The sequence below is a fragment of the Ambystoma mexicanum genome, chromosome 2q, assembly GCF_040938575.1.
Source record: "Ambystoma mexicanum isolate Mex_15411 chromosome 2q, UKY_AmexF1_1, whole genome shotgun sequence".
Classification (NCBI taxonomy): domain Eukaryota; kingdom Metazoa; phylum Chordata; class Amphibia; order Caudata; family Ambystomatidae; genus Ambystoma; species Ambystoma mexicanum.
Window position 1 is genome coordinate 67,659,710 of NC_090924.1, and position 19,442 is coordinate 67,679,151.

Below are 19,442 nucleotides of genomic sequence, written 5' to 3' on the forward strand. Positions count from 1 at the left end.
TGAGTGTCTTTAAGTCGGACCTGAGCTCCAGGAAGATCCTCCGGACTCCCAGGAAGCAGGACTGACCAAGCCTGAGCCACCTCAACAGAGTGCTGGACCCCAGATGCGAGGAAAGTCCATAGTGTTATCCGAGAACCGATGTGGTACTATTTGCAAGAGTCGGGAGGAGCTGAAACCGCAAAGTGCCGCTGATCTGAAGTTTGCCCATTGCTGCTGCCGACCTTCAATTCGCAGTGCAGAAGTCCCCAGATGTCCTCCCTCTGGTCCCCACGACTGAGGCCCAGGAACAACAGGATCTGCAGACCTACACAGGAACAGAAGCTAGCTGGAACCAATTTCTTGTAACCAAATGTACTGTAAAACTAAGGGGACTTACCTCTTGTTGTGGAGCCTTGCTAGTTCTAAGTTGAGACTTGTCTTGGTTGCTTTTGCAGCATTGCTTGCAGCTTTGCCCCTCACAAACCTCCAAGCCTGTGACTCTACAGTGATTCTACTTTTTCTACAAAGACTTCTAAAACATTGTGCAAGACTTTTACTTACCTGCAAGAAGTGCTTAGCTCACCTAGACTTTTGCTCACTTAACATTGGCTGGCCTGGCTCCCTGAAAGACTCTTCTTGCCTCTGACTTTGTGTTTACCTCTCCTCCAGGAAAGGGTTAATTTACTTTTGTTTAACCTTTGTTTTATTCCCAAACCCTTTTCTTTGGCACCACACTTAGTATTGCTCTAAATGTACCAGTGATGGATTAATGTCCACAGTGTCCTAGTTATTTAAGTCACTTCAGGGTTTTGGAAGAATCTGTGTACCATCCCAAATGGGTACTTGCTGATTTAGAGAAACTAAGAGTGTGTATTTTGAAGTGTATTTTTGTGTTACTTATGTATTGCTCCCTTCTGAAGAAGGCTTCCAGAACTGACTGACATATAAATTAATAATTTTTTAATCAAGAAACCTTGAGAGTAAGTGTTTATTTTAATAATTGCCACTTTGAAACTCTTGTGTTACAACCCTGGCTGCTCAGCCACGCTACCAACCTGTGTAGTACGGACTTGTACCAAAGGTTCGGTTACCTATTGCCAGGAGGACAAGGTTGGTGTCTTCTTCCAAAGGGTACTGCATACAGTCTTGCCTAACAGAAATATTATTTGGATGTGCTCTATTTAATACCTAGGCATAGATTGTTGTTGAAACTGTGCTTGGGTATTTTGCCCTTGCCAGTATTTAGGAATATTTGCAACCTTACTTGTAGTGATAGATGTGCTTTTTTGCAAAGAAGTAAAATAAACCAATCCGCATTTTTAGCTATTTGTCCATTATTTTGAAATATTACTAGAATTAATTTAATACCATATTTAAAATAACGTATTTAAGGTATTTATGTGCTGCAAAAATCCTTTGTGAATCGACTTGTTCTTTTGATGTGGTATTTGCAGTAGTGTATTTTACATTTTAGGGCATATCTCCTATGAGCAAAGTATGTTAAATATGCACAATACTTTACTTAAACCTTTTAAACTCCTTTTATCATTTTTGATTTTGGAATATATGGATAGTTATTTTATTTATGTATTTTGTCTATTTTTCAATTAAAGTCTTTTTGTTTGCTAAACTTTTCAGAACAGTGTCAGAATAAAATACTGATATGTAGCAATTCTTGGCAGCTAAGTAATATATTATTTTATTTATGATAATATAGTCAAGACTTTTATAATTAAACCAAGAGAAAAGAAACATGAAACGGATACATGCAGGTACATCATACTTTTAAAGATGGTAGGGCACCTATACACAGTGTCTAAATGTGTACATAGACATGTGCAATGGTACAAATACAGTAGGTAGCTTCCAGTTGTAAAGAAGTAAAGAACCGTGGCTAAACTTTACAAAGTTAAGAGGGCAGCAGCAGAGAAATCCATCACTGGGATATTCACGGGTGATGCGGCCAGAGGACATTGAAGCCCACTTTCAGTACAGAAGAAGCCTGCAGATGAAGATTGCAAAGATGAACCTACGATTTGGATGCAGACAGTCACAGCTGCGGTGCCTAGAAGGGGTGGCAGGCGAAGTCTCCAGACAATGAATAATGGACAGTGATGGAATAGGCACCAGAAGACCCCCATGATTTTCACCAGGATACTGGAGACCTGTTAAGATGGATTATCTAAATCAACCCTGGAAGTGGAGTTTGGAAGGCCACCCTATTATGTCAACAGGGGTGTTAGGACAGTTTTTCTGAAATTCAACTAAGGGCTTAGTAAACCATACAACTGAGACAGTACACAACGCCACTTTTATTTTGAGGCATAGTGAATATTTGGTAGCATAGATGGAACAGCCAGGCTTATCTTGGGGGGAGAGAGGGCTGTAGGAAGGGACAAAGAACCTGTAGCATACCAATGGTTCAAAAGAAACACTAATACCCAGAAGTATTACACAAAATAAAGGTTTATTATAAATACAAATAGGCCAAGGTAAGTCTTGGTGGTTAAGTACATTGTCATAGAATCAAAAACACAATATAGAAACACAACACAATTCTTTAAGGTATACAGACCAAAGCATAGACCTTGTTCAGAATAGCTAATAGTAAAGGGGCGTTGACGAACAGCAGAGAAAATGGCTGCCTGAATGAGGAGGTCTGTACTAGGCAACATTCCAAACACACAAATATCCTCAGAAGTGCCTGCTAACTTGATTTTGTACACTGTGGAGGAAAGCTGATGGTACGTGGCGGTGAAAGCTGGTATCCCGGAGCGACACAGAGGTGGAGGAGAGATAGACGGCAACTCCAATGGTCTGAAGCGCATACTGACGTCGACCCAGACCTCCGAGAGGAGAAACTCCTGCTGGAGACCAGTGCTGCAGCGGCCTGTGAGGAGGTGGGCCGGCGGCGTCTTGCGGCGTGCCATCGGAGTGGAGACTAGAAGGAGGAAGACTAAGAAATGCGTAGGACTGGCGTCCGCAGGTAACGCTGCAGCGCTGGGTTGGGGCCCCCCTGCAGCCCATTGCACCCAAACCCAGTTAAACAGCAGCCCAACAGATAACCGCATAGCGGGGTGGCAGCACCGAGCAGCAATATAGCGCCCCTCCAACCTGTCTCCAGTACCCCCCACGCAGGCATTAATCAACACACACTGTGACGGCCCAAAACAAGGAGATCCAGGGCACCGCCTCGCCCATCCTCAAAATGCACCGCGAGAGACGCGGCCCTGCTCAACAAGGACATTTCAACAAGGAAATGTATGGAACTGCTTAGAGAAGGCAATCCAACACACAGCACACAAGGTCCCGCGGCGTGGCCAGGACCACACTGCACTGTAAGAAGTATGTGTGGGCAATCCAACAGGTGCCACAACATGGGGAAGGCCTAATAGGGGACATAACTTGGAAGATACTTTGCAATAAGTGCAGCATGAAATTTGGTGAAATAACGGCGTGACTGGGGTGGCCCCCACAGAACAGACTGCTCCTGTAACTCCCATATCCATGTAGACCTCTTGAGTTCTCATTGAGCCTAGCATAGGATCCAAGTATCCTGAAACTAAGAAGCCGAGTCGAGGAATCGCTGGTGACCTGCTGGAAGGTTTGGCACCCTGAACCTAGTGTTGTCCTGCTGGACCCCTCTGTATCTAATCAAGCCAGAAGGTCTGCAAATGCACTTCGACCCATTTGAATAGTGGGACTAACTATTCACGGCACCTTCATCTAAACCTGCAAGTAAGCCTCTTCAGAAGTGTTCCTGGACCAACCAGTGAACGGACCAGTTTGCGCAGGACCTTTGCTCTGAAACAGCCGCCGTTTCGAGTTGACACTTGGTAGATCGCAAGCTCTGTGTTCACGGCACACATACCAAATTTCATACACTTGGCATTGCCAGGTCTGGATTAAGAGAGAGCACCCAAACCAGAGTACACGCAGTTACTGTGTCGCCCAGCCGCAGTGATGAACTTTGCACGTGCCTTGCTGCTGTGCCCCTCTGTGCCCCGACGCCTGCTACAGTGAAACTGGCCTGATCCCTTCACCAGGAGCAGAGAAATCGCAACTGTCCCACCAGGGAATTACCGCTGTATCTTTGCCGCTGAAAGCTGCAGAGCCGCACAACCGCCGCATTTGAACCTGCAACCGAAGTGGGCACGACTGCCGAAGTTTGGTCCGGAGTGCGCCGGGGGTCGGTGAGTACTTGCAACCCTTACCGGTGGCCCCTAGCACATCCATCCACTTTTACGCACAAGTGTCCCCCGAGGGCCACTCACCTTTCCACAGGTAGCCCGTGCTACCGTCCCTTTCCCAACTCCTGGAACCTGTTCTGCCCTTTTGGGGAGACCCTCCAACTAATAGTGGAAACTTGTTCTTCATCGCCTCACCCATCTTTCTGAGCTGCTACAGCCCCTGCAAGAGAGCCTGTTTTTCGCCCTTCTGCACTATCGAGTGCACCTGCATAGGAAAGTCATTTGAGCACTAGGCTCCACTCTTCGTAGGGACTGGACTGCCTCTCAGTTAGGAATTGATTGATGGAGTCTAAAGTCTATTTGCACTGCTTGCTCCCTTTCCTTTTAGGTTGAGGACCCATTCTGTGCTTTAACCCTTTAGGCAACTTGGAATTGTATATATGTGTTATAGTAGTGTTGTATTGGTTTGAAGTATTACTGTTAATAATTGCTTTTGTTTGAGTTCAAAGGCCTTGAATAAATGTACATGTATTTTTTATATATATATACACCTTAATGTGAGTGAATTGTAGTGTCCTTTACTCTGTGTGCTCATTGAGATCTTTCAGTCACCCTCACCCCTCCTGAGACCTAGTCTTGACCGCCGACAATGCTACCTTGATTGGTCTGGCTTGTCAAGAAGGTTACCCTGTTCCAAGAAACTAGGCTGGCCTTCTGAACCTCTGCCCACCAGGTCAGAGTTCAGAAATCCATCTTAACACCACTGCCTGAACATAAACAACTGCAAAAGATACAACACCATTATCCAAGCAGCACCGGAAGCAGCAGCTGCACCAAGGGTTCTGATGCAAACGGATCGCACAGCCAGCCCAAACTCAGGGAAAAGGGTTGTCAACACCTCGGGTACCTGCAGAAACGCACCCCTTTAAAAGCAACAGCACAGCTTGATGAAAGGCGCAGGAAAGAAAAAAGGCCCAATGCACTCTTTTACTAGCTCCCAGGCCCCTCTCCAGGGGGCATCAGATCCACCGAAGCGGCGGACCGGAAACAACCAAAAATGCCCGCGAGGACCATCTGCTATCGGCCATGCAAAGTGGATTTATGTCAATGAATATAAAACTGGACATTGTTGTGACCATAGGATCACTTAATTCCAAGTTGGAAAAGGAGAGCAGCCGTATCAGTGAAGCAGAGACAAGAATTGGCGAGGTGGAAGACAAGGTGGGTCAACACGACCGCGATATTGCCAACTTAAAGATGGAACTTAACAAAGTGAAAGGCAAATACCAAGATTTTGAGTCATGCTAAAGGCCGAAACAATGTGCGCATTGTCTGGGTGCCGATGGCGGCATGTAACCATTAATTGAAATACTCCTGAAAACCCTATTCTTATCGGCCGCTTTTCCTACACACTTATTTATTGAGCATGCACGCAGAGCACTCTTGCCCCTGTTTCAAGACCGGGTGCCCATCCACGCACAATGATCGCCAAAATGCTCAATTATAGAGACGGAGACCTAATCCTGAAGTTATCAAGAGAGCAAGGGACACTTCGCTATGAAGCAAACAACATGCACCTTTTTACCCAGACTTTTCAGCCGAGATACAAGCCCAGAGGAGAACATGCGACCTGGTGAAGTGATTGTTGAGAGCACGGCGGGTCCCAAATGCCTAATGTTTCCAGGAAAACTGTGAATTCAGCATGGAGGGAAAGCACACTTTTTTGAGACTCATGCAGACGCTATGAATTACGTGGAGACCAGAACCGAGGCCCAAGAGTGGAAGTGAGATTGGAAGACTTGGGGGACTGAGTGGGAGGCTCTACCGTATCCTTATCGCAACAGTTTGTTTATAACAAATGTACAGACATGAAAAGATGGTCTAGTTGAAGCCTGTACAGAGGTGCTCGACTGGCAGACCAATTGATGGTAGCTGCTAGCAACGGGCCCCAGGGAAGGTCCATGGTTACACAAAGGATGCATCATCAGGTTGGGGTAGATGGTGAGGGGGTTGGGGGGAGTTTACAATGTTTGGGATTTGGGAGGGGCGGAACCCCGATCGAGCAGTTGGGAATGGCCCACCGGGGGTGTTATATAAAAGTTGCAAGACAGGTTGACAGGCAGGTATGGGGCCGCACTGCAGTCATCACAATGCGGGTACACTTGCATAGATAAACTGAGCGAAAACAAGAAACAAATGGGTGATCCAACAGGGCTGTTCTCTTGGAACGTGCAGAGTCTAATAACCCTATTAAAGCCAGAAAGGTCTTAGCGTACATTTAAAGACACTCCCCTAAAATTGACACATGCACTGGGCTCCACACATGTGGGGGCAACAAAGGTACCAGACCGCCTACTCATCTTAGGGGAGAGGAGTTCTCACTTGCTTTCAGTGCTGATGATGTCCAGGTGGATCCCGAAAGGAGATAAGTCATTATCAGAGATGAACTAGCAGGGGAAAAGATTGTTTGTAAATACATATGGCCCAAACATTGACAACCCTGCTTTTTATACCCAGGTCTCAAATACTGGGGAAAACACTGGATGTCCCTATGTTATGGGGAGGAGATTTCAACACGATTCTCGATGTATCTAAAGATAGGTCTAGCACAAGACAACTTGGGGCCACAGCGACTGCTCAAACACTTGGACAAATAATGTACTTGCATGGCTTGGTAGATCTGTGGTGGGAGGAACACCCGCAAGAAACTGAATAAACATATTGCTCATCGGTTCACAACGCGATGTCCTGCATTGCTTACTGGTTGATGTCAACAACATTGATGCACAGGCTGTGCGGCAGCAAGATCTTGCTGCATACTCGGTCAGACCATTCTTCGGTGGTAATGCGCATTTCACTGAGCATAACGACAAAGCGCTGACCACTATGGAGGATATCGCCAGCGGCTCTATTAGAGGCCACACTGGTGTCAGACTTACATGAAAAGATGGAGATGTTTTTTTAAAACCAATGATGCACTGTCTCACAATACACAACAATATGGGAAACATTCAAAGTATGGTTACTTTGCACAGCGATTTCGGTCACATCAGGGATCCTAAAGAACATCAGGAGGGAGTTGGGGAACTAGAGCAGGAGCTGCGTAGGCTCGGAAATGAAAATTGAACTACGGAAGACAAAGCCCTCCTAGGAATTATCAAGGGAAATCTGCTGAAGTTTCCGCGAATTGGCGGATCAAGAGGCACACCTGATGACGAAACTGGTTCAAGCCTGTAGATATGGGGAGGAAGGTCTGCCTGGCCATTACCTGGCCGGGATGGTGCATGGCGAGAGGGGCACACAGATTACCACAGGCATAGAGGGGGAGGAGGGGCATTTCTTAACAAAGACGAAAGAGATCAATAAAGTATTACGAAGTACTACAAGGAACTATATGCTACACCTGTACTAAGGAAGAGATAGACCGGTATTTGAAGAGGGTGGTACTCCCTAATAATGTCGAAGAAGCCTGCGAGGCACTTGTTGAGCAGGAGACACTAAAAGAAATAGAAGAGGCCAACTCTTTACTGGCCTCGGGCAAAACACTGGTCCCAGATGGGCTGACAATGGGATTATATAAGACATATAAAGATATCCTCGCCCCACGACTACTTAAGGTATGGGAAGAATCTTACACAAATCGCAACCTCCCACGGACAATGACCACGGCAATCATAACAGTGCTGTTGAAGCCGGGCAGACCACCAAGGGAAGTAGCCTCATATCGCCCATTGTTGTTAATTCCAATGCGAAAATATTGGCCAAAGTATTAGCAAGTAGGCTTCTCCCATATATCTGCCTTCTCTTGCATCCCGCCCAATCGGGCTTCATCCCTGGCAGGTCCATGGCCTTTAATTTATGGCGATTATTTGGGATTATCTCACTGATAGATCCCCACGCATCCGTGGTGGCGGTCTCGCTAGATGCTGAAACTTTTTATTTGGTGTGCTCCGGCAGTATGGATTTGGGAGTCGTTTCAGTGGGTATGTGAGACTACTTTACACTAACCCAACAGCAAAAGTCCACACCAACAGGCTTACATCGGGACCAATTCCACTGGCCAGGGCTGCTATTTCTCACCCCTCCTGTTCACACTAACAATAGCGCGCGACAAGTGAGAGACAGGCACGGAGGTATACATATAGTAGGGCACCACAGATTATTTCTCTGTACGCCGACAATGCCTTATTATATTTGCAGAACCCGGGTTCAAATATTAAACCAATCATGGAAGAGGTGGCCAAATGGTGGCAGGCCTTCTTGGCAGCCCTCTTCACTGCGTTTGTGGGGTTATGCCCCTCATGAGAGGCCTCTGTCCACTCCAGTGCCTAAGCTTTCAGCAGAGGATGCCTTTTGTGGGAAAATTAACTCTGATCCCATGAGGGAGTACGTTAATGGCCTCTTTAGCGAAATCTGCCCTCAGACTCCATTGCCTGGCTTGGCAGTTCCTGTCACAGCGCCTGTCGCCCCAGCGGTAGCTCTTCCTCTGCCTACCGGCCCTCCTCCGGCTCTTCCGCCTCTGTCTCCCTTGTCACCGGTGGACAAATCCTCAGCAGAGCGTGATGTCAATCTGACGCCTGTTGTGTCGCAGTCAGGGGACCCGGATGCTCTAAACGAGCCCTTGGCAGATCAGGATAGTGAAGACCAGCCCCGCTCTGTCAGAGCATTTCACGACTAGGTACTGGACATGTCACTCCTGGACATACTAGTGCCTGAGGCACCCGCTGCGCAGAAAGGGGTGCTATCGGGGGCGCTAACCTTGTCTCCACAGGAGCACACCGGCCTGCGACTCCAGAGGGACATCCTGGCCGAGGCCCTCAAGGTCTGGGATAAGCCCCACACCGGGCTACACATAAATAAAAGGATTGACGCCCGTTATAGGCTTCACACCTCCGAGGAAGTAGCCTTGGCGTCATGTCCGCTCCCGTCCTCGAAGGTGGTAGCGGCTGCCACTCTGCAATCTAAGCCGGCTTCTGCGACTTCCGCAGCTGCGGCCCAGGATCTGTCCAAGGAGGACACATTACTCGATTCCTGCGCAAGAAGATTTTTGGCAACTCGGCGCTGCAGTTGTGTCAGGCTAACACAGAGCTCAGTTTAGCGGCAGCGAATATGAAACTCTGGAGAGATTTGGCTGACTTCCAAGAATTCATTCCGGCTGACAGATTGGAAGACTTCAAGGGCGGTCTGTCAGACGCCAGGGTGTTGGTGCAGGATATGCTGGAGGCTACTACGCACCATGTCGACACCTCTGCTCGAGGCCTCATGCTGGTGGTGGACACCTCTCGTCAAAGTTGTCTTCATGCAACAAAGTTTTCAAAGGAGATCCAAGATAAAGTTCTGGACCTGCCTTTTGATGGCAAAGTGCTGTTTTATTCTTCGACGGATGACAAGCTCACCAAGACTAAGGCCAGCACACAAACTGCCAAGTCTCTGTCGGTGCTAGTGAAACCCCCAGTCAATGCTCAAAGATCTTGATCCCATTCTCGCCCCTTCTGAGGCTTTAGAGGGTTCCAGGACCGCAGGTCTCGTAGGACTGACCCTCCGAGAGGTAACTCCTGTCGGAGACCGCAACAAGGTCGGTTTTTCTCTCGGTCTTCTGGTAGTCTCTCTGGCGAAAAGTCTGCAAAATTATATTTTTTGGCGCTCGCACGAGACTCCGGTGGGAGGACGAATCTTGTCTCATCTGGAGGCATGGCAAACCATCACCGACGACCAGTGGGTTTTGTCCATCGCTCGGGCAGGCTTCCGCTTGCCCCTCCCCCCTTAGCCCGTCCTTCAATCCTCCCTTTCAGCTGTCAGGGACGCCCTCCCTCAGAGCCGAGGTCCAGAAGCTTCTAGACCTCAGGGCGATCAAACCCGTTCTAAGGGAATGGGGGGAGGGCTTCTACTCTTGTCTTTTTACGGTGCCAAACCCCAACCAGGCTGGCCTGCACCCCATTCTAGACCTTTCCCAGTTCAACCTTTCTCTTCCTCAAGAGAAATTCAAGATGATTACGCCCTCCCAAATAAAGTCCTCTCTTCAGAAGGGCGACTGGCTCAGCGTTGTGGACCTTCAGGATGGTTATATGCATTTCCTGATCTGGAACCCGCATCGGAAATATCTGCGGTTCTCCCTGGGAGAGGAGCACTATCAGTTTCGAGTGCTCTGTTTTGGTCTCAGCTCTGCACCACGTGTCTTTCCAAAGATGATGTCAGTCATTGCGGCTTTTTTAAGGCTACAGGGTATTCATGTGTATCCATATTTAAACAACTGGCTTCTGCGCAGTCCCTGTCCGGTGAAAGCCTTGCGCAATCTTCAGCCTCTCCTTCAGCTCCTGTTCAGGCTGTCAGTGAACTGGCGGAAATCCTCCATGACGATCTCTCAGGACCCGATATTCCTGGGTTTCCGTTGGAACACGATCGACTGCAAGGTTGTACTTGACGATGGACAGGATGGCGGATCTGTTAACCACTTGTCAAGTCTTCATTCAGTCAGAGAGCATGTTTGCCTGGTGGTTCCAGAGGCTTCTGGGCCTCAGGGCCTTGTGCGTGCTTGCTCTTCCCCTGGCGCGTCTCAAGATGCGACTTATGCAGTTGGCTCTTCGGAGCTCCTGGCTCCAGGCGGTGGACCCGGACTCCAAAATAATCCTGGTTCCACCCTACATGATGTCTGATCTCCCTTGGTGGTCTTCTTCCAGCAATCTGTCGGTGGGTGCTTCCTTTCAGGAGCCCTCCCCCCAGGTGACCATTACAACGGACTCCTCCCTTTTTTGGGTGGGGCGTGACAATGGATCATCTTCAGGTTTTCGACCTGTGGTTGCCGCAGGACAGACAATTTCACATAGATTATCTGGAACTTTTGGCGATTTTCCTGGCGCGCAAAGCGTTCTAGCCAGGGATTGTGAACAAGGTGGCCGGCATCCGCACGGACAATGCGGTAGCCATGTTTTACGTCAACAAGCGGGGGGGGTACCAGGTCACCTCTCCTTGTAGATCTAGCCATTCAGATTTGGGAATGGGCCGTCCAGCATGGTGTTTGGCTGTTCGCGGTACACATTCCGGGCCAGCTGAATGTAACAGCATACTCTGTCGGCTTGCGGTGGTCAGCTACGAGTGGTAGCCGAACACGGAGATCCTCTCCAAACTTTTTCACCATTGGCGCACTCCAGAAGTGGACCTCTTTACAATGCCATTGAACAGGAAACTTCCTCTGTATGCTTCCAGGAACGGGCTCGGAGCCTCTTCCCTGGGGGATGCTCTCAAGATTCTGTGGCACAACATGAGGGCCTACGCCTTCCTGCTTTTCCTCGGATTCACCGGGCGCTATGCAAGCTCAGGAACACGTCGAATTGCACTCTCCTGTTCATAGCCCCGTGGTGGCCAGCCAGATTCTGGTTCTCGGAGCTTAAGCATCTGTCAGTCTGCTCTCCGGTCAGGCTTCCGCTGATACCCGACCTGTTTCACCAGAGCGATCAGCAGTTGTGGCACCCCCCCCCCCAAATCATTCAGCTTGGCCGCCTGGTGTCTGATTTCAAATCTTTAGAGAGATTCAATTTGTCCGCGGATAATATGCGTATTATCCAAGTTGCTAGAAAACCTTCGACAAGGTCTCAGTATAGGAGCAAATAGCTCAGTTTCTGTCACTGGTGTTTAGCAAAAAAGCTGGACCCCAGAGAAGCTGCTAATGACACAGTGCTGTCTTTCATTTCTCATCTGACAGCTTCAGGCATGCATGTTTTGTCTTGTAGGACTTAGTCGGCTATTGCCGCCTACCTGTCCACGGACTCTTGCTCTTTTTCTTTGACAAACCCTGCCATTAAAAGGCAGTTTGCAGGTCTGTTGCATCTGTATCCACTGGTGCGCAGCCCGCATCCTAAGTGGGATCTGAATGTGATCCTTACTGCTTTGTCATAAACCCTTTGAACACATGGCTTCGGCAGACTTGAAATTCCTTTCATGGAAAATGACCTTTCCGATTGCGGTAATTTCGGCAAGGCGTGTAAGCGAGCTTCAGGCCTTGTCGGTAGAACATCCATTCCTCACCTTTCACAAGGATAACATTGTCCTCCTGACCACTCCCTCTTTCCTTCCAAAGGTGGTATCTGATTTTCATCTGAACCAGTCTATTTCCTTACCTGTTTTCTGTTATGTTATTGAATTTCTACAGCGCTACAAGCCCTAAGGCATCCAAGCGCCCCATCACAAGCAGAAAGGTCAGTGAGGACAACCAAATGGATGCCGAGAGGGTTCTGCATAATTTGGATGTAGTGAGCTCTTAAGTTTTATTTGGGCAGAACATCTAATCTTCGGAGCTCTTCCCAGCTCTTGGTGACCTTCGGGGACCCAAAAGGAAAGCCAGCTTCAAAGGCAACTATCTCCCGATGGATTGCTTCCTGTATCTCTGAAGCGTATTCCGTTCAGGGCCTTCAACCTCCAAAGGGAATTCATGCCCATCTTGTACGGGGCAAGGCAGCAGCCATTGCCTTCCAAAAATATGTTCCTTGGGAAACCACTGCCAAGGCAGCCACGTGGGCTTCCCCATCGGCTTTTGTGAAGCATTACTGCTTAGACCTGAGCTCCAGGGCTGATGCTCAGTTCGGGCAAGCTTTTCTTAAAAACCTCTTTCAGTAAAGGTCTGTCCACCCATTATCTTGTGAGGAGTGCTTGGTAATCTCCCAAAAGTATGGAGGAAAGCGGACGGGACGTAGGAGTATAATAAAGTTACTCCCTGTAGTGACTACCTTACTCCTACTCCATAGTCCCCTTTCCTCCATACGCCCGTCCACCATCCCCTCTAATAAGTATCCTCTATTATTGCTTAAATGGTCTCAGACCTGGCGATAGAAAAGGACTGAAGGGCGATGCGCGGGGTGGAGCTAACAGGGCGGGGTTAAGGCCGCGTGCGGTACCCTGTGTAAAAAGAGGACACATTTTGCAATTTGATGCTTTTTTACAAAAGTGCTCCGGTTCTGTCCCACAGGGCGGCAGAATGTCCCAAAAGTATGGAGTAAAGGGGACTATGGACTAGGAGTAAGGTAGTCACTACGGTGAGTAACTTTATTAGATTTGACCGTGGCATAATTGTTTGTGGCGGAATTGACCGTAGTCAATTTCGCTGTGAACCCAATTTTGCTGCAGCCAAAATCAGCTAATCCATGGCCCCTTCCTGCCCCCAATACATCCCAACCCTCCCCCATTTACCTTTCAGCGTCCGCCTTCATTCTGATCCTATGGCGTCAGTTCCGTCCCTGCAACGTGGAGATTCCTGTGTGTTTAGGGAGATGGGGCAAGAGAATCCAGGCAAAAGCTTAAGCAGAACTCGGGGACCCCTCTGAAACTCTGCCGGCCAGTTGCATCCACAGGGGCCGGGCCGCCTGTTCAAATAACTTTACAAGAAAGATAGCGGTATAGTTGGGGATATCACAGCCTGCATCTGGCTCTGATCAAGAAGGGTTTGTGTCTCCCTAAAGCCCACAGCACTATGAAAGTGGTGGGGCAACTGCTTTTGAACTGTACAAACAGGGGCACTTGCTTCTGAGGTTGGGGTGGCCAAGAGGCGAGTGAAAGAGATATCTGGCAATGTGAGGTTTCTTAGGAGGAACAAAGACAACCCTTCTAAGGAGACAAACCATCCAGCCCTTTCTTTGGGTTTTTTTTGTACATTTTGTGACAAACTTATTAAGTGTAAACACTGCACACCAAGTTGAGCAGTATATGTGGGCCCTAGAAAAAGAGCCTACAAAAGAGCTCCCTAAAAGATTCACCTTAGGAAAAAAAAGTATTTCCTTCTCATCCCACTCCTCTTAGATTTGACGACAAATGCTCGTCAATAGTTACCAATATATGAGCCAAAGGAAGTTTAGGGATTGTCTTTATGCCTAGCCGGAGCAGAATCCTTGCAGCTATATATGCAGAGCGTGGGGTCACTTTTCTAACCCTCTTGGTGCATTCTTAGATCCAGGAGAGTTTCCAGAGGTTCACTGGCGGAATGAGAGAGAAGCATGCAGACATGCATACACACCTAGACACAGTATCTTCCTGCCCTGCTGCAGCACACAATACCAGGAAACAATTACCCATTTTTCAGCGACACTGATTGCAACATAGCTAAACAATAATTCACTCTGTGTAGGGGGACATGGCCTGGATGGATTGACTCCTGGCACTAAAACCACAAATTCACATACAGCATATATACCTCATTATGCCAGAGGCATTATCAGAGAATAGGCTCATAGCATGCAATTCGCCTTGGGCCTTAGCATAAGAGGGGTTTGAAAGAATGTTTCCTGTGCAGGCAAGGATTAAACCAGTACAACCTTAAGCTATTACAGAGTTTCAACCAACTCACTTTGGCCACTTAAAAAAAAAAAAAAAAATTATTGTGAAGCAATGACCCTCATTGAATTGCTATGTGATCCTCCCATCCTTTGTTTCTCAAAAATGCTCCCTAGAAACCGAAGGCTGTGAAACCTGAGCTAGTAATAGACATATCTAATGATATCCTATTAAAATAAAGTTAGGGAGAACTCAAAACCTTTGGTATCCTCTGTGTGATAGCAAGGCTACACAAGGGATCATCTAAATAAGCTACCAAATAGAGTACGGTTGCAGGAAAGCAACTTTTCTTTCCACTCCTATATGCATGACTGCACCTTGGGCTACAATTGAGCAATTCTGAAAGTTCATACACCACATTGTCACCGCTCTGGCTCAATTAGTAAGATCAAACAGAAAAGCAATTTTGGGTGAATTGCTTGTCGCTGCATGTCTGCGGGTACCCTTTGGAACAGGACTAAGCTACATGGGAGGTATGGAAATGCGCCATCTTTTCTCTCATAGCCTGTAAATCTTGCATTCATTCCACAGTTTTTGCAACTAGCAGATCATCTGTTCCTGTATCTCCTTTTTACTTGGCCCTCTGTGTCTCATTTGATTTTTTTGAGTTGTCATTTTACTGCTTCGCTTGTTTCGATCCAGATCACTACATGGCTTAAATTCCACATCCTCCTGTGTCTGTCTCTCACTTCTCATTTGAATGCCTCTCCTATTCCTTTGCTCACAAACTATGCAAAATGAAGAAAGCATTTTGCCTGGCTGCAGGAAGTACATTGAACCATGTGTTTGTGTTGTGTCACCTTATTAGTTATATCACTTGACTCTCACATTTTCCCCTCAAGGTAACTCCACGTTTGGACACCCACCCAGCAATGATCACTGTTTTAGAGATGGGAGCAGCGCGTCATTTTCTGCGTACACAACAGCTGGCAAAGACCACTGAAGAAAGGGCTCAGATAATGCAGCCAACATTGGAGATCAACACAGGGTGAGATGACCATAGAGTATGTGTGAGATTATGAAATATATAAAAATGGGCAACGTGTCGGGAAGTTGAGATGGGGTTTGGGGGTAGGAAGCTAGGTGTACAAATATTGACAATCAAGGTTGGTAGGGTGGGATCGACTGCAATGGCTATGCAGGGACAATGCTAGGACCAATTGTAAGAAAGCAGTGTAATGTTATGTTAATGTTAAAGGACATTTGTACCGCACACTATCACCACCGGAGTGGTCCTCTGGCACTCTGGTCTCTCTGAAAGAGGAAGGGAGGGAGGGGGTTAGTGGGGAGAAGCTGGAAAAGTGCAAGAGAGCAGTGATGTGCTGTTGGCGGCCTCAGCCTGGTGGGTCCGTTGGCTGGTCCTGGGGTGTATTCGGCCGGTAGTAGTCGTGTACTGTTGTGCGAGTCTGTGAGTTTTTGTTTTGTTGCAATGTAGTGAAGTTTGTGCAGTTTGTTGTGCTGAAGGTTTGTGGTTGTTTGGTTTGGGGGTTGAGAGGTGCATGCAAAGGGGTAGATTGTTAGTGCAATTTGTTAATTGGCATCTTTATCCTGAATTGAGGTGCTGGGTTTACGTAATCTCCCCAGGTGGGGTTCGGGAGCACCGTTGTGCCTCTGTTCTGGTCTGGATCTGTCCGGCCTTCAAGGTCCCTTTCACAACTGGTCCCCTCCTCCCCCAGCCTCCCTTGCAGTGCTACTTGTCTTCCCTTCCCACTCGTGCGGCTAGTGCACCTGTCAGTGTCCACAGATTTGATAGTGTGGTGATTGCCAATTTCCCAGTAATTCCACCACACTGTGGTACCTGGTGGCAACTAAGGGGCGTGTGTGGGTATTTGGTGGGAATAACTGTGGGTTGCTGACTCTGTGTGTGTGTGTCCTGTGTTCCACTCTGACCGGTGTCCATCGTCCAGGTGCCATGGGAGTTTCTTCACATAGGGAGTTGTCCACGGTCTGTACAGGGAGTTGTCCGTGTCCACTCCAGTTTAGTCATCCCTTTTCCTTTCCGTTTCGGTTTTCAGTTTGAGTCTGTGGTGTTGAAGAGCCAGGTTTTTAGTAATTTCCTAAATTTAAGGGGATTTTTGGTGCTTCTTATTTCTTTTGGGATGTTCCAGGTTTTTGCGGCTAAGTGGTAGAAGGAGGTGCCTCCAAGTTTCTTCTTGAGGTACGGTTTTGGTTCCAGGCGGATTTTGTTGCTCGACCTAAGGAGTCTTGTTGGCTTGCAGATTATTTTCTTTTGTAGAAATTCTGCTCCGTGTCCACAGATTGCCCTGTGCGTTATGCACATTGTTTTGAAGGTGATGCAGTGTTTTACTGGGAGCCAGTGTAGTGTTTTTAGGGCAGGAGTGATGTGTTCTCCTCTTGATAGTTTGAGGAGTAGTCTTGCTGCTGCTTTTTGGATCCGTTGTAGTTTCTTCAGGAGGTATTCTGGTATTCCGAGGTAGAGGCTGTTTGCATAGTCGATTTTTGACATGATGAGGGTGACGATTGGTGAGTGTTTTGTGCGTGAAGGAAAGGTAGGATTTTTCTTGACTGTTGCATTTACTTGTGGTTCTAGAGTTAGGGTGTTGTGCATCAAGACTCCCAGATTTCTTACTACTTTAGATGATGATGGTGCGGTTCCCATTGCCGTTGGCCGCGGGATGGTTGTTTTGTTCTCTTGGTCTTTGGATATGATCATGATTTCTGTCTTTCCTGGGTTGATTTTCAGGTTTTTGGCAGTCATCCAGTTGAAGACTTCTTTTAGGCACTCGATTAGGGTCGAATGATCAGCTTGGGTGTCTTTAATTGTGTAGATGATTTGGGTATCATCTGCGTAGTTGCAGCATGTAATGTTGTACTTTTTGAAGATTCTGATAACCGGAGTCCAGTAGATGTTGAAGTACAGCGGTGATAGTGAGGATCCTTGTGGCACTCCACAGTCGTTAACTCTTGGAGTGGTTTTCAAGGGTTTAACCATACGGTTTCTGTTCTGTCTGCTAGGAATGATTTGGTCCAGAGTAGTGTGCTGTCTGTTATGCCTATGTCTTCTAGTCTTTTGGTTAGGGTGTCATGACTAACTGTGTCGAATGCTGCGGAGAGGTCGAGTAGAATGAGAGCTGAGGTTGTGTTTGAGTCTGTGTTCGTTTTTAGGTCGTCCCAGATGGATAGTAGTGCTGTTTCTGTTCCTCTTGCGGGTCTGAAACCGACTTGAGCTTGGTCTAGCAGGTGGTGTTTTTCTACGTATTCTTGGGTTAATTTATATATGTAGGTTTCCAGGAGTTTTGCAGGGTAGGGAATGTTTGAAATCGGCCTATAGTTGGAGAGGTCTTCTATGTTGCCACGTGTGTTTTTCAGAAGTGGTTTGATATATGCTGATTTGAAGGTATTTGGTACAGTTCCTGTTGCTAGTGAAAGGTTCAGAAGGTTTCTGTAGTATTCTGATGGCGTTCCTTATGCGAGGATTGATTTGTAGATGTACGGTGGACAGGGATCCATGGGTGACCCAGCTTTCTTGCTGTGTTTTACCAGCATTGTGAATGCCTCTGCTGATATTTCAGGAACGTTTTTGAGTTTGTGCTTCGGTTCTGTGATAGGTTCGCTTGGTAGTATGTTGTGGTTGGTTGGTATGTTTTGTATGGTATGTCGTACGTCATTGATTTTTTTTTTTTTTTTTTTTTTTTTAAGTGGTCTGCCAGGTCGTTGCATAGTTTCTCTGAGGGGTTTGAGGCGTTGTCGCAGCCTGGTGGGTTTCTCATCTCTTTTATGATAAACATTTCTTTTTGTGTGTTGGTGGCATTGGTGATTCTGTCATCATAATGCCTTCTCTTTGCCTTTTGAATTTCCTTCTTGTATGCGCGGATTTGTCTCGAACAGTGTTTTTTTGTCTGGGTTGTATTCTTTACTCCATTCCAGTTCCTTCTTTTTGTTTTCCTTTTTCATGGTGCTCAATAGTGGGGTGAACCATTTGGCCATTGCTCTTTTTTTTGATGGGGTGAATGGTTTTTCTGGGGTGATCTTGTCAATTGCGTCTGCAATCCATTTGTGTAGTAGCTCCACTTTCCCATCTAGGTCAGCTAACTCTAGTTCTGTAGTTGAGGGTTTGGTTGACTCCCGTTGTTCGAATAGGTTGCTTTCTTTGACGTGTTTCCAGTTTGTTTTTGAGGTGGTTTTGTGTTTAGGGTGTTGGATGCAGACTTGAGTAGGAAGAGTGATTATGAATGGGATGATGAGGTGGTCGCTCCACAATATTTTTATCGGCGGTGCCGTGGTGATGATTTATTTTGGGCGAAAATTGCGTTGAGGTTGTGTCCTGCCGAGTGTGTTGCCCCTTTGACTAGTTGTCGTAGTTTCATGGTAGTGAGTTGTTCAATCAGTGAGTTTTGGGAGTTGGCGAGACTGTCTTCAAACCAGAAGTCCCCCAGGATGATTAGGTGTTTGTGGTTGATGGCTATGTTGGTGATGGCTTCTAATGTGGATGTATGCATATGAAGTCAGATGGTGGTGTTGGATGCCGAGAGACAAATGTATGAAATTTAGTGAGGTAAGTGTGGTAAGATGAGTGAAGCTGTGTTTCTTGGAATATTGAGCAAAGTGCATTTAGAGTGGTTAGGATGGATGCTAGGAAAGATATTTCTGTTTGCAACTTTCCTTATGTTGATATAAGTGGAACCCCAGCTATCTGCTTTATTTCCTTTGCACAGCTCAACTCTTTTGCTGTCACCGATAAGCCTTTACGGCTACCAGTGCCGGGTACTCTGTTGCCTGTGAGAGATTTCTGTATTTTACTGTAGCACACATCACCTTAAAGTGAAGTGCTGCCGGGGTATTACGTATCCCTTTCTTTTTCACTAGTGAAATGTTACCTTTTTGATGGGTCCAGGATGGGCTGGTGGCAGTGGATTACATTTTTTATTGTACACGCATGCACATTTATTTTTTACAGAATAATGCCATTTACTTAAAACGGGCCTGCCATGCAGT

General features: G+C 47.1%; 1 protein-coding gene across 2 annotated transcripts in view; it reads left to right on the top strand.

Annotated features, from left to right (window-relative positions):
• Positions 1-19,442, top strand: part of TRAP1 (TNF receptor associated protein 1) — a 666,365-nt gene that overhangs the window by 538,133 nt on the left and 108,790 nt on the right. For both annotated transcript variants that reach the window (XM_069646853.1, XM_069646854.1), the window contains one exon: positions 15,329-15,474. In XM_069646853.1, the coding sequence (XP_069502954.1) occupies positions 15,329-15,474 (146 nt within the window). The remainder of the gene's footprint in view (positions 1-15,328; positions 15,475-19,442) is intronic.